Source organism: Corapipo altera, unplaced genomic scaffold (assembly GCF_003945725.1).
Source record: "Corapipo altera isolate COAL_440 unplaced genomic scaffold, ASM394572v1 79, whole genome shotgun sequence".
Taxonomy (NCBI): Eukaryota; Metazoa; Chordata; class Aves; order Passeriformes; family Pipridae; genus Corapipo; species Corapipo altera.
The window spans coordinates 3,137,274-3,151,754 of NW_020884927.1; the positions used below are offsets into that span (position 1 = coordinate 3,137,274).

At 54.7% G+C, this 14,481-nt stretch overlaps 1 protein-coding gene and 1 long non-coding RNA gene across 6 annotated transcripts in view; both read left to right on the plus strand.

Moving 5' to 3' along the window:
- Positions 1–13: 13 nt before the first annotated feature.
- Positions 14–6,549, plus strand: LOC113954305. 3 transcript variants are annotated; one of them, XR_003530166.1, is made up of 5 exons: positions 14–610; positions 707–960; positions 3,359–3,602; positions 3,700–4,655; positions 5,978–6,549. It is a non-coding gene; the product is annotated as an uncharacterized LOC113954305 (long non-coding RNA). The 3 variants fall into 3 exon arrangements; XR_003530164.1 differs by having other exon boundaries at positions 14–960; XR_003530165.1 differs by having other exon boundaries at positions 14–960; positions 3,700–3,897.
- Positions 6,550–11,761: 5,212 nt separating this feature from the next.
- Positions 11,762–14,481, plus strand: part of SUCO (SUN domain containing ossification factor) — a 38,688-nt gene continuing 35,968 nt past the window's right edge. For 2 of the 3 annotated variants that reach the window (XM_027658501.1, XM_027658502.1), the window contains exon 1: positions 11,762–11,965. In XM_027658501.1, the coding sequence (XP_027514302.1) occupies positions 11,901–11,965 (65 nt within the window). In that variant the 5' untranslated portion in view covers positions 11,762–11,900. The remainder of the gene's footprint in view (positions 11,966–14,481) is intronic. The other variant, XM_027658504.1, reaches the window with a different exon arrangement.

Here is a 14,481-nt window from a genome sequence, read left to right on the forward strand (position 1 = left end):
CCCTACTGGGAGCTGCCCATCCCGAGTGCCACGGCCCGTATCCCACACGCAGGCTGCTGCCGGGGGGTGCTGGGCGCTGCCTCGCTCCTGCCTGGCCCCCCCCCCCAAAACGGCCCGGCGGGAAGGAGGGATGCTCCTGCCGTGGTCCCACACCATGGGGAAGGGCTCTCCTCCTGCAGCCCCAACGTGCCATCCTTAAGCGGCCACGGAGAAGGGCACAGCCGGTCGATGGGATTTGGCCGGGTCCTCTGTGTGCTTGGACATCCCTCTGCCTGTCCAGCCTTGCTGCTGGGTACGTGACCCCAGCATGTGCTGCAAGCCCCGCTCCCCATTCCAGCCCAGCGAAGCACCTGCTTTTCTGGCCAAACCAGACTCCAGCAGCCAGGTCGGGAGTCTGGGTGTGATGGTATGAGCACACGGTGTCCTTCCCTGAAGCTCCTGCCTGCTCACAGCTCAGTCTTGTCCTGCTCCCGGAGCCTGCCGGCACCCCCGAAAGTAGAGCAGGACGTGGGAAGGGAGAAGTCGTGGCTGAGCAGGGCTGGAGAGATGCAGCTCTACAAGGACATCCATCTCCTGCACTGTCCATTCCCGGGCCAAAGGGGCTGAGCTAGTGTGTAGCAAGGGGGCAGGGGCATAATAAGGGATGCAGGGAGGTTTCACAGAGGCCAGAAGTGTTTTCTCTAACTCTGTGTTTGTTTGTGCTCAGGTCAGAGCCTTCCCAGCCCCGGAGAGGTGCTTGCTGCCGAGGAGCTGCTTACTTTGGCCTCAGCTGAGAGGCCTCAGCCCAGGGTAAAGAAGCCCCAAACACTGCCCTGTTTGTGCTTCGGGAAGGGGCGTTTGTGGCTGTCCTGTCACGGTGGGAGCAGGCGAAAGAGCTGAAGGTTGTTTTCACCCCAGTGCCTGCCACAGGGGATTCTCCAAACAGGATCCCACCTCATCCAGATACGTGCAGAGCAGCAGGTAACCCCCACACTCCTGGTGTGCCTTTCAGGAGGGCCTCAGACTGAGCCACAGCACAGTGACATCTAAAATGTGCCACCTCCCAGCCCCATATCCCTGTACTTCCTCCGCAGGGTAGGAGCAGCTGCTCATGCTGTGCAGGTTCTCCATGCTGAGGGGTGATGCCAGCAGCTTCCAGGACAGGATGGAGCTGGACTAAGTTTTAGCTGCCCTACCTAAAAGCCCTTAGCCCCATCCTTTGCACAGAGCTGTGCGTGCCTCCATATGCACAAGTGGGTGCCCACAGGGACAGGGAGTTCTGCCAGCTCCTGTGATTGCTGGCATTGCCTTGATGCCCAGGGCCTGGGAACTTGAGATTTTAACAAAATGTCCTTCTCCTAAAGTCATGGAGTAAAGCTAGGACACACGAGGAAATCTGAGAGGGCAGTATGCCATTCCTGGTCCCCTGAGAAGTGCCACAGCCACCACGGAGGAGGGACACCCATGGGCACTGGCAGGGCAGTGCTATGCTCTTACTGGGAGTGGTGACAGCAGGTTTGGTGTGATTTGGCCCTGGGGTCTTGTGCATATCCATGATGCTCTGAGGACCAGGAAGAGCAGGCTGGGCTGGGGCAGAAGGCTGCTTCCATGTGGTCAGGTCCATCTGGAAACCCCAGTGGAAGGGGGAGAAAGAATATAGGTGAGGGGTACTCCTTGTGTCCCTTGAAGTCTCTGCTGTGGGCAACCAAAGTCCCCCTTGGAATCAGGGAGGGGTGGGAGCCTCCTCTGGTTGGTGACTGGCAGCACCCCTGAGCCATGCTGGGCAATGCCAGCCATGGTGGCAGCAAAGCAAAACCCTCCAGGAGCTGCCACAGCAGCAGCTGTAGTTCCCCATGGGATGCTCAGCCATTGGATAAGGGGATCACCCTGGCACTGGCTCCGCACCCTTGGCAGTGCTGACCCAGTGCCAAGACCCACAGGGCCCAGAGCCCACTTGGTGCCTGGGGGACCCAAATGCGCTCTGAGGAGGAGCAGCTGCCACTGCTGTGCTGGCCCTCTGTCCCCTGGGAGGGGACAGTGTGTGCTCAGCCACATGTGAATGCACTGCCCACGGTCCAAAGGGCAGCTGAGTCCTGCCCAGGTGGCCCAGACTTTGCCTGCAGATGAATGAGTCGTCTGCCTGCACAACAGGCAGGACCCACCACGGGACCTGCCACGTCACTGTCAGTCCCTGCTGGACAGAGGGGAACATGTGCTGTGGAGTCACTGCCCAGGTCATCTCTCAGCCCTCCTGGGACTATGTGGCCAGTGGAGCTCTCTTGGCAGGGACAAGTAGTAGCTAAGGTCAAGGATGCAAAAGCTGTTTGTGAGCGTCTTAATTCCCCCTCTGGGTTCCATGCCAAAACACCTCCCTCATCTCATGATTACGTGTTCTCAAGTGCCACTGGCCTCTGGAGAGGCTGTAAGATGGTGAATGCTTTGAGCCCCTGTGCTGAAATGCAGGAATGAGGAGCTGGATGCCATGGCAGTACCAGCTTTGGGTATGCTGAGGACTCGTTGGCTTGGCTGTCCCCTACCCTTTGCAAAAGGACCCCACTGGGGATTTGTTTAGTGTATGCTGGGCTCTGAATGTTTGAACACACTGCTAAATCTTTTTGGAAGGAAGGCTGGAAAAGGTGACAGGCTGGGACTGAAATAGCTGGGACTGATCTAGACCTCCACTGGAGATATTCGAATATCAAACTATCCCAGGCACTGCGCCCCCACTGCCAGCTTGGGGCTGCCTCCAGGTGTGTCTGATTCTCTGTGGGGTGGGACCATCACTTGTGCCGCAGAAATAGGCTTCAAAATAACTAAACGGCACAGTCTGCTACAGGTTTGAGCTTGCCTGGGACTGTGAGGATGCACATGGATCCTGCACCTCATCCTGTCCCTCGGGTAGGGCTCTTCCCCTGCATCCCTCCCATGTTGCTCCACAGGGGTGATCGTTCCACAGGGGTGACATAGCACAGTTATGGCTCTGGCTTCGTTTCTCTGCCAAGAAATCCCCCAGCCTCCCCCTCTGACCCTGGAGCTGAACCCTCCCTCTGCAGGAATGTTTTTTTCAAGGGGGGAAGTTGGCACAATTCCAGCTGCTGAGTTTTTCCATGTCCAGAGACTGTCTCCTGCCTTAAATGGCTCCATGGTACAGGCTGTGTCTGCTCTCCTGCAATCACCTATTTAAGGATTTTTTGGATTCAGTCCCCAGCACAAAGTGGGATGATACCAGCCCAGTGCCTTGCAGCTGAACTGAGCTCCATTGTGGGATACTGGAGCAGACGGGGCTGGTTGCCCTGGGGTACCCTGCAGGGGTATGCCTGGACATGGGCAGTCCAGTGCTGCTCCAGCTCTCCCAGGCCTCTTCTTTCCTTGTGTGCAGGTTAGATTCCCTGGATCAGGTCTGTGTTCTGGTCCCAGGGAATCCTGGGCCACCAGCAGTGTGTGAGCCAGGAGGTGCATCCCCTGTGCAGTGATGTCCTTGCTGTGGGCAGCCCGTGACACCGAGGGATGCTCCTGGGCCCCTCCGGCACAGCCCCTGCTCATGGCCTCACCACCCAGCCCCCTGAGCCCTCCTGTCCTTCACAGCATCTTCCATCACCCAGGAAACCTTCTTGCAAGCTCAGGTGAGTCCCTTACAGGCTCAGTGGAGGCCCCACTGTCTGTCCACGTGCTGCAGTGCTGGTGGTGCAGCCATGAGCCACACAGGTCTTTTATCTCAAGGCTGGACATTATGGGAGCACTAGAAGCTCCTGGTGGGGATGTCACTGGTATCAGTATCCAAGCTCCCTGTCCCAGGGCACAACCTGCCATATGGAGAGGATCCTGCCCCAGGATGCAAGCTGGAAATTTGCTGCAGACCCCATAGATGCATCCCCAGGTGGACGGCCCCTACTCAGGACAGAGAAGACCTAAATGCTGGTGAGTTGCCATTTTCCCTTGTGGCAGCATCTGAGGGACAGAGGGGACAGGGTGGGCAAGACTTGGGAGCTTACGAGGGAGAACAGGGACAATGGGAAGGGAGACAGTGGGAAGGAGCAGCCAGAGAAGGGGGAAACTTGTACCCTCCCAGACAATGAGCTGAGATGAGGAGGTGCAAAGGCTGCTGGAGAAACCCAGTAATGCTGCTCAAGGCTGGGCAGAGCATCCAGGAAATTGGGATGGGGTCTGAGGAGCCTGGGCTGGACTGGCATCTGCCAGGGCAAGGTTTAGGATTCACTGAGCAGAGGGAGAAGGATGTGACGACTGCTGTGGAACTCAGTTGAGTACCTGGGGTTGGAGAGGTGCGATGTGGCACACGTTTACAGGGGCGTGACCTCTGGAAGTCACAGTATGTGGGGTAGCTGTGAAACTGAGCTTCCTCAGTCCTGGCATTTCCAGTCTGCACGGATCAGGGAAGCCTCATGGCAAAACACCCTCCTCACTGCCCACTCTGGGCTCTGGGGAGAGGGACAAGCCAGCCCAGCCATGGCCCTGCCCAGCTCCAGGGCAGGGGGCAGCAGGGGCCTCTTCTGTAGGGGAACTGCATGAAGGCCAAAGTATCATGTAGTAAAGATGCTTTTGTTTTCTAATCTGCTTAAAAAAAAGTTTCCCAACCCTAGGAAACTGGATGTCAGCAGTGTGCTCTGCCAGCTGCAGCGTGCTCCAAGGTGGGCCAAGTCCAACCTTCAGCTGCCCAGGTAAGCTCAGCTCAGCCCTCAGCTGTATGTGGCATGCCCCTAAGGCTAAGACACAGGGAGAAAACCAAATGAAACCACTGCCTGTGGGATCCGAGCATGGGTTGGCATGGAAGCTGAAAGGTGAAAAATTCCAAAATTCAGGAGTGAGGAGTCTTACAGTGGCAAAACACTGAAAAATCCAACTTGCTGGAGGGCAAAAGCAATGTACCACTGGGGAGAGCTGGTGACCAGGGTGGTTGTGGCTGGAGCCACACACCAGGTCCCCCATCTCTCCATCAGCCTGAACCTCATATGGCAGCCGCTTCCTTCTCCTTGCAGCTCTGGGACACAGAGCAAGAGGTGTGAAGGGACCTGGAATTTCTTAACAGGGATTTTATTGTCTGCCCCGGGAATATTTTTGTTCTGTAAATGAGGAGGGGGATGGGGGTGAAACACTTTTATAGGAAGTGTAGCTGGAGAGAAATTTGGTGTGCACAGGTCAAAAAGAGGTTGTAACTCACTGCTTTAGCTGGTGCACTGCAAGAGGATCCTCCTCTCTGTGCTCACCTTCCCATTTGCCTGGTAGAGAAGCCTTTGTTCAAACCCTAACCCTCAGCCTGGAAACACTGTGATTTCACAGGAGGTATTCACCCCAGGAGCCCTTCCTGCCCTCTCCCCATGAGCCTCCAAGCAGGAGCCTATGTGCTTGGGAAGAGCAGTGTGATGTTGGGGCTGAGCACTTCTTCCTGCAACATGAGCTTGTCCTACTCTGGAACACAGGGAAGGAGGGTCCCTGGGCCCAGCCCTGCAAGACGTGCATGTTCCCTTGGGAACACGGGGGTCCCTGAGGAGTGACATTCCTGCTGTCAGCCACCCCTGCACTCGTCTCCCTGTTTTTAAATATCTGCCAAGGAGGGGATGGAGCCAGGTGGGAATTTAGTTTATTCTAGTAGTTGGGAGAAAGGGGAAGGGAAACAGCTGAGCCCGTGGCATTCCCTGTGTATGCTTGGCTGGCTTCTCATCTCTCATCCTCACCCCTTGGATCTAGTGGAGGTACTCCTGCTCCTGCAGAGGCTGTGCCGCTCTCCTGGCACATTCCTGGCACTGCTGACCTGTGGGATCACCTGCTTTGACCTTGGTTTGCATGTGGCCGTGGAGGGAACCCAGCACTAGGTTGCACTGGGTGCTTTCCCAGCCCTCGGGTGAGAGGGTGAAGAGGGCAGAGGAAGCTTCAGCCCACGCTGTCCTCCCAGAAATGAGGGCCAAAAAAAGCTTTACACCTCCATCATGAAGTTCTGCCGTTTCTCAGTTTCTGCAGTGAAATTTGCTTTTACTTTTCCCAGGGGGGCTCAGACAGCAGCTGTAGGGAAGAACCTGGGGGGACCAAGGCACCCACCACCTCTGTTCACCTCACTGGAAGCCCCTCGTCCCACACCACATTTCCATCATGTGATCAAGAGTTAATCTTGACTGTCTGTGTCTCAGCTGCCAGGAGCATTTGGACTTTCCCTGTTCTGCCAGCCCTGTCAGATGGCAGGAGAAGCTCCTCGGCTGCCGACCACATTTGTCTTCTCCAGCAGGCAGTGGCCTCTGCACTGGTGTCACAGCACTGAGCCGAGATGCTGCTGAAGGTTGTACCCAGAACACCTGCCAGCCGGGCTAGGAGGAGGTGGGTCCCTTCTTGAAGCCATTTTCCATCCATTCCCAAGCACTGGCTGTAGGAAATGGTGTTTTCTGCTATGCAGAGGCTTCGTGGTTCTGAAACAGGGCCGGGAGATGCTGAGGCTTCCCGCTGTACCCTGCCTAGGCATCCCTGCTGGAGCCCAGAGGGATCTCCTGTTTCTAGACAAAGTTGAAATTTCAATGAAGCCACATGAAATGAGCAAATCAAATACAAGTGTTTTCAAAAGTGGCATTCCCATCTCAATTAATTTTCTTCATTTTACTTAAAGTTTGGACTTTCAGTGTTTGAGCCAGGTGGAGGAGACCTGGACCTGGCTGTGCCCTCCACGAGCCACGCCAGGGGCTGTCCTAGGTGGTCCTGGCTGTGGCTCCATCCGTGCTTTTTGGAGCTGTGGCACTGTGCCACCTGTGCCGGATTTCAAGGCTCTTCCAGGCAGGACTGGGGCTGGCAGGAGATCTGAGCAGTCGCTCTCCTGCACCAGGTCACACGGCCCCTGCTGGATGTCACCGTGTCCCGCTGTCCCTCCCTGCCAGACGCTGCTCGGCGCCAGCCCACGTTAATTAACCCTAACGAGGCTCCGTGCACAGGCAGCGCTTCGGTGATCCGGGAATCTGCAGCTGGATCAGCTGGTCACTGTGACCGCGGCATGGCGTCCTTCGGGATTTTAAAGGAGTGGGAGCGGGAATCAGCGTCCATGCAGGGGGATGTCCGGGACCTACATTTGGGACCGCAGAGGCACAGCCCATGTATCAGAGACAGTTTGCTGAGTGATGAAAGAGCAATTATCAACTCAGCTGGAGGCAGAGTTGCTCCTGTTTGATTTTCCAAGGAAAATGATTCCAACCTCTTTCCCTGCCTCTGCCTCTCCCCCCCCCCCCACCCCCCCAGCTTGTTTCCTTTTGGTGAGAATCGCAGAAGAAATAAAAGAAATCGAGGAATTTTTAAAGTTTTACACTGGTTTGCTGGATTCTCTCCTGCAAGTGGTTAACGGTTCACCTAAAGTCAGAGGAAGGTCTCTGAAGCAATCTTGCAATTTACAACTTTTCCTTTACCAAGTAAGAAACAGTCAGGAAATTAAACAGGAAATTGTGTCTGGAAGGAACAAAAGTTGTGTTGTCAGAACCTGCTTATGAAAGATTTACTTTGTTTTAACCAGTAAGGAGCCAAGATCAATAGTCAGAATAGGAAGGAGTTTGTGTGAATTAAATCACACGTGGAAAAAAAAAACTAAACAAAAACCCAACACTTGGTAAAACAAGAAGCCTTTGTAAAGAGCAGATAGGGATGAATGGGAGAGAAGTCTTAGCCACTGCAGCAAACAAGTGCTGGAAAGTGCTAGAAGGAGAAGCCCAGTGCGTACCCCAGGATCAGGTGTCCCTCCAGAAGTCAAACACTGCTCCACGGCCTCAGTTCCCAAGTCTCTGGGAGATACTCCACAGCCAGTAGGACACACAGGGCCTGTTTAAGTGCAGTGGACAAGCACTGCCCCATCACTGCACAGGTAAAACAGCAGCATCTTCTCTCTCCTCCCACTCAGAAGGTGCCCCTTGAGTGGCCACCTCCAGCTCTCCCTACCCAGGGTACCAAGCACCACAACCTGGCTTTTATTCCCCATCAGCAGGGGGGTGTTCCCCACCCAGGGGTGCAGGGTGAGTAGTGGCTCAAATTCAGCCCTAGAAGGGCCAACTGTTTGTGGAAATACCACCAGCTTGCCTCACCCTGGGGTTTTCCGTGAGGAATTTGGCCAAGAGCAAGCCAAAAAACCTTGCTGCAAACATGCAGCGACTTTGAGAATCCTGTGCAAATACTTGCTCCCGGGTAACCCCACAGTCCATTGGGTTTGGGGTTAATTACAGGCTCTAGTTGGGAGATTGGGTGATCTGCAGTTGTTTTTACCATTACACTGCTCATCTTATCAGCGGCTGAGAAACAAGCTCAGCAAGCAGTGGTATGTGGGTGTGTCACAGGTGATGCACTGAAACCCCTTCTGGCTGACCCAGGCTCTTTTGGTTCATGCTTGGTGTGGGGACTGACTTGAGGGGGCTTTTCCTCCAGGATCCTGACCAGTCAGTGCCGTGGTTCCCCTGAAATGGTCTGTGCTCTGTGATGGCTCTTCAGCTGCCTTTGCTCTGAGCTGTGTGTGATCAATCTCCCGCTGGTAACGGGATCGTGGTGTGCAGGAGCTGTGCCGGGCAGAGCAGCCACATGGGCTGAGCAAGTGTGGCTTCACAGCCTTCTCCTCTGCTCGTGGGGAAAAGCTCCTGGAGATGAGGCTGGAGGAATTACAGTCCTGAGAGCACAGCAGAGGCTGACAATGGACATGGTCCCAGCCGCACGCCATGGCAGTGCTGACGGAAGTGCTCTGGCTGGAAGGTCTTGGCAAGGGGTTAATAAATGCTTACCATCCCTCCCAGCAGACAGCTAAGCAGTTGTTTGAATTTCCAATGCTTCATGGACAGATTTCTCTACTGCTCTGGTCCTGGCCATCCCCAACACGCAGAGTTTGTGGGATGGGGAAATACTCTGTGCCTGCTGGGTGAGGTGTCCACGGGTGAGTCCTCCAGCTGGAGGCAGGAGAGGTGTGCCCCTCATCTGGCACCTCCCTATGCCGACACTGCTCTCCCTCACAAGGGAAGGTGCCATAACTCTGGCAGCATCCACAACCAAGACAAGTTCTACACAGCTCCCTGGGGTCATGTCCAGGCAGGAGGCAGAGGGAGGCACCTGCAGCCGGAGCTCACATCGCCTTGCCCCCTCCAGCCCCGCAGGGAGAGCTGTGGCACTCCCTGGTGTGGTTATAGCAGCTGCTGGTGGGACATGCACCGCTGCTCCCACAGCTCGGGGAATTTCCCACCGCTGAGGCAGCTCCCTGTGACCAGCATGGAGGCGTGTCCCTGGGCACAGAGGATTTTCATGGCCCTGCTCTGGGTCCCTGGGGGAGCAGCTGGGCCTTCCCCAGTGTACCTCTGCTCATAACCCTCCCCCAGAGACCCCACACACAGCCTCAGATCCATGCCGTGCCATGTCAGCTCTGGCACCACAAAAGGCTGGAAAAACCCTCATGGCAAAGGTGCTGTCTCATGCCTCGCTGGTGCTGTGAAGTGGGTTCTCAGCATTTTTCAGGACTTGCCTCACTCCCATAACTATCTGGGCCCGCTCCCAGAGCAACAGGACCCATCCAGGTAGTAGAGGGAGCGGTGCTGGGACAGCTGGGCTCCCCACTGACCCACTGGGAGAGCTGCCAGCAGGCACTCGCTCTGGGGACATGGAGCAGGCACTGCCAGAGCCACCCTCCTGGCTGCCTTCATCTTGGTATAACCCCTACTGTGGCTCAGTGAGCCTGTTTTCCTCTGTGAGATGCCTGTGTTAAATCCCAAGGGTTTCTTTGAAATTTACCCATGACTCGCAGAGGAATTCCCCCTCCCAGCAGCTCAGAGCCAGGTTTCTCATTAGTGCATGTACATATCTCCAAGGCTGGTGTCAAGAGGTTGGTGCTGGACTTTTCAGTGGTGTCCATGACAGTACAAGGAGCAACGGCCATAAACTAAAACACAAGAAGTTCCACCTCAACATGAGGAAGAACTTCTTTCCATGGAAGGTGGCAGAGCACTGGAACAGGCTGCCAGGGAGGTTGTGGAGTCTCCCTCTCTGGAGACATTCCAAACCCACCTGGATGTGTCCCTGTGTCATCTGCTCCAGGTGACCCTGCCTTGGCAAGGGGGTTGGATTGGATGCTCTCCAGAGCTCTTTTCCAACTCCAATGATTCTGTGGTTCTGACTAAGCTGCAAGGTGTGGGGCAGAGGGCACTGCTTTGCACCCTGGCTCACAGCTGTGCTGTTATCCCCCCATTTTACAAACAGACATATCAGGGATGCAGCCCCCTCCTCAGGCACGGCAGGGCAGGCTGTCTCTGTCACAGGATGGTCTGTGGTTTGCTGGGAGGGGGATTAAAACCCCAGCCTGTGCGGGGATGGGGCACAAAGCTGGAGCTTCTCCCTCATCCCTTCTCCTCCATGCATTGCAATGCAGGCCTGTCTGCTGTCTGTGGCACCTGGAGCTCTTGGAAGGGCAAGGGATGCCGGGTGTTAACAAAAGCACAGAGTTACAGGGTGAAAAATCAGGAAAAGAACAGAGACTCTCCAGAGGTTTTCAGTGCTGACTCCAGTCACACCATCCCGCAGCTCGGCAGCCTCTCGCTGAGCCCTGCAGGCACCTGGGAAGGCTCTAAGGGCTGGGTGACGGGGCTGGAGCTGCTCTGGGGAAAACAGTATCTGTGACCCGGGAAGGCCCTGATCCCGCCTGGGTTGCCGTGAGTCACCCCCGCCCAGCAGGCAGAGCTGTCCTTCCTCGTTCAGAGTCCTGACATGTGCACGTTTCCAGCGTGGCATCCCCGTGACTAATCCACCTGCGCCTTCCCGGGCTCCCCGCGGGCGGGGAGAGCTCTGTGTCGCTGCTGTGTCGCTGCTGTGTCCTGCCTCGCTGCTCCCACCGCGTCTCCTGTCCTTGGGAACCCAACCCCCAGCTCTGTGTGAGCCGCAAGGATGGTGTTCCTGGCTCGGTGTAAAGCCCACCTCATGCCACACTGCAGATGGCCAGAATTAGGCTTGGTTACCTGCAAATGCCTGTTGTTTTTGATAATAACTGCTGTGTTTTTCTACCAGTTCACCCAAACGTGCCAGTGCCAGGGAAGGCTCCTCCCTTCTGTCCCACATCACCCTCAGACTGCTCTGTATTCCCTGAGCATCTCCCAGCAGCGCTCCCCAGCTGGCCCCTGGCTGTGCTCGGCTCCCCCTCACACAGTGGACATAAACATGCACCGAACCATCTTAATCGCCCCTCACACACGCGGAGGTGGAGCCCGACCCCGCTGCCCATCACGAGCCCCCTCAGGGCGCCCTCAAAATGGCGGCCGGGGCCGCGTACAGCCGCTCTCCTATGCGGAACTACAACTCCCGGCAGCCCTCGCGCGCCTCCCCCTGGAGGGGCCTCATCGCTTAGCAGACCGCAGAGAAGCCTGATCAAAATTTTAAACAAACAATTTAAAGATGCCGTGTCGGAGCGCCGTTGCTTAAAATATCTCTTGGAACGGAGGTAGTGACGGTTTTAGCGAGCCTCGCGGCCTCGGGTTTGGCCGCCAGCCGCCGTTTATCACTATGGCGATTTCCCTTTAACGGCTCTCCTGGCTCGGACACCTCACGGAGGGGGTCCTTGGAGGGGCAAGGGCACCGTCCAATCGGCGGGGCCGGGAGGCGGGGCCAGCGCGCGGGACGCTCAGGCCATTGGCTGACGGGCGCGAAGCGGGGGGTGACGCGCATCCTTCCAGCTCAGCGTGTGAGGGGGTAAAAGGGGCGGGGCCGGGGTGTAAGGGGGGCAGTAACGGCCGGGCTCGCGCGCCGGGAGGGGCTTTGCGCAGGCGTCGCCGTTGCCCCGCAGGCAGCGCGTGTCGCCGCTCGCGCCGCGCGTAGGGAGGGGCCGCGCGCGACAACGGCCGGAGCCCCGCGCCGCCCTCACGGAGCCGCCGGGGCTGAGGGAGGATGAGCCGCCGCCGCTGCACGGCCCGCACAGGGAGAGCCGGGAGACCATGAGGGAGCCGCCCCGCCGGCCCCTGGCCCTGGGCTCCTGCCTCCTGCTCTGCGCCCTGCTCTGGTGAGTGCCGGCCCCTCAGCACCCCCGCCGGGGGAGACCCCCGGGGCCGCGCCCCGGGCAGCGCTCCCTGGGAGGGATGCGGGGATGGGGCCCTGGGGGATCACAGGATTGTGAAGGTTGGAAGGGAGCTCTGGAGATCAACCAGTGCCCCCCACCCAGGCAGGGTCACCGGGAGCAGGTGACACAGGGACGCGTCCAGGTGGGCTTTGAATGTGTCCGGAGAGGGAGACTCGCCGACCTCCCCGGGCAGCCTGGGAAGGTAAGGTGTTTGTTTTTGGGAACACAGGGATGCGCTGCTGTGCTGGCAGCGCAGAGGCAGGTGGTGGCTGTCGGGAGGGCGATCCCCCGTGAGCTGCAGTAGTCACCTGGTGCGGACAAGCGGCGTCAGGTGAGGGTTGAACCCGCACACCGGGGTTCAAAGTTACCTACGTGTGTTGTTCCCTCTCTGTGCTTTTACGGGAGGTATCCTTGCCTTTCCAATTTCAGACTGAACTCTTGCACTGTTCTCTTAAAGATCACGATGCTTTATTCTTGAAACCCTTTTTCTGAGTCTGTCAGAAGTTGTGTTGAATTAAACCCAATGAACTTTCTTATTTTTGCATTGATTACACCTCTGACAGTGTGTTTCATGGTGATTACCTCAGCTAGGTTTTTTTCCAGCATCTCTTGTTTACTTTGTTTTCAAACTTCCTTAAGAGATGATATTTACCAGAACACAAATATTAGGAGACTGTATTTATGTGTGTGGTAAGTTCTGGGCCTCTTAAACTTTGGCCTTCTTTGAACTTGGTGAGTCACTGTTTGAGAACTGATAGGCAGCAAACTGCAAATATTGAAAACTGAACAGCCACAACTGTACTACTTTAGGATGGTTCCTGTAGGTTGTTCAGATAGGCTGCTTAAAAAAAGAAATAATCTTGAAGTTCTGGCTTGTCTCACCATTGATTCCAGTTGGATGAAGAGAGGGAGCCCAGGCATCTCCCAGTAGAGAATTAGTTGCAAATCTGGTGCTGACACTTGTGTTATGGGATTTGAACAGTCCTGAAGCAAATTTGGTTCATGTCATCACATTTTTGTTTATAGGAGGCAAAAGTGAGTCTAAAAAGTGCTTGAAAACTCAATTAAAACAAAAAGGCTTCTGGCCACGAGGGTTTGATCAAGTGAGCTGTGAGCCCCATAAACCATCTCCAGACAGCTCTGCTCTTACTCCTTGGACAACTAGGTTTCTTCTCACAGAAGGTTCTATTTGTATAGCAAGGATTCTTATTAGGAAATTATTAGGAAAGCAGTTTTTGTTTCTTGCTTGGAGTACCTTGAAGGCTGATAATCTGTTCCTGCCTCCAGGTAATTTGTTAGGGAGGGTGTTCTCAGCTTAATGATCAGCAGATGGGCAGGAGAGATTTTTTTTTTTCTTGCTGTGTTCTTAGTCTGCTGTTTGAACAGAACTCTTTAGTTTGAGGAAAAGTTCAGGCACCTATTCCATTAGTGGTGAGGGAATATCACATCCAGCTAACTTGTTTGGAATAATATACCTGTCTTGTAAATCTCTGATAGTTCTGTGTTCCTCTGGGGTATGGTTAGGAGACATAAATTTGCATTAGAGAGTCTAAAATTCCCTGTCTGCAAGGATGGCATTGTTGGAATTGTAATTGGAAAGCCTTGAAGTCTATTGATTCCTTCATTGTTGCTGGATTGTGATAAGTTGTGATGTATTTAACTTTTTACTAAAATGAAAATCAGCACCTTTGTTCACATAAGCAGTTAAGAACCTTCGAGTAGCAAATGGAAGGCTTTGTGTTATAAATGTTGGCTTTTTAAATTTACTTGTCTTGAAATGTAATTTTCAAAGGGTTTAGTGCTACTGGGAGAGAACCTCTTTCCTTACAGGTGAGACTAGTGGTCTACAGATGATCAAATTAAAACCAAAAAGGCAGGGGAAAAAAACAGAAGAGAAAACAATTGCTGAAAGAACACTCAGGGCTGCTTTGTTTTACTTTTGGGTAGATGTTGCTTCTCTCTTTGAAATTGAGTATAAAACAGGAACTTTTTAGTCTCCCATCAGGCATTTTCAAGCTCACCTAAAGAAGTTGGTTAAGTGGGGAGGTACCAATTGGTAAAAATCGGGGGTGTCTGTGTGGGGGGAAAAAATATTGATTTGACATGTTTTTTAAACTGGAAGATGCCATCCTGTAAGTTAAAAATGCGACTGTGTGTTAGGAAGTGTACAAAAAACACAGAAGCTTGAGCATAGGGGTTTGTTAAGCCAGTGTCACTTCAACAAAAGCCACGTGATGCTCTTTGGTTTGGGAGTGCAGGGTCAGAGTTGTCTCTACTGGAGGCTTTCTGAAGCTGGAGCAGACACAGCTCTGACAGACCTGAGCCAGTGAGATTGTTCCAAGTTCCAGAAGAGCGGGATGCCTGCATGGCTTTAGGGAAATACTTTTGATGGAGGTATGGCTCAGGAATGTAGTGCTCTAAAAATAATAGGCATCTGTGCAGATTGGAGCTTTGACTGT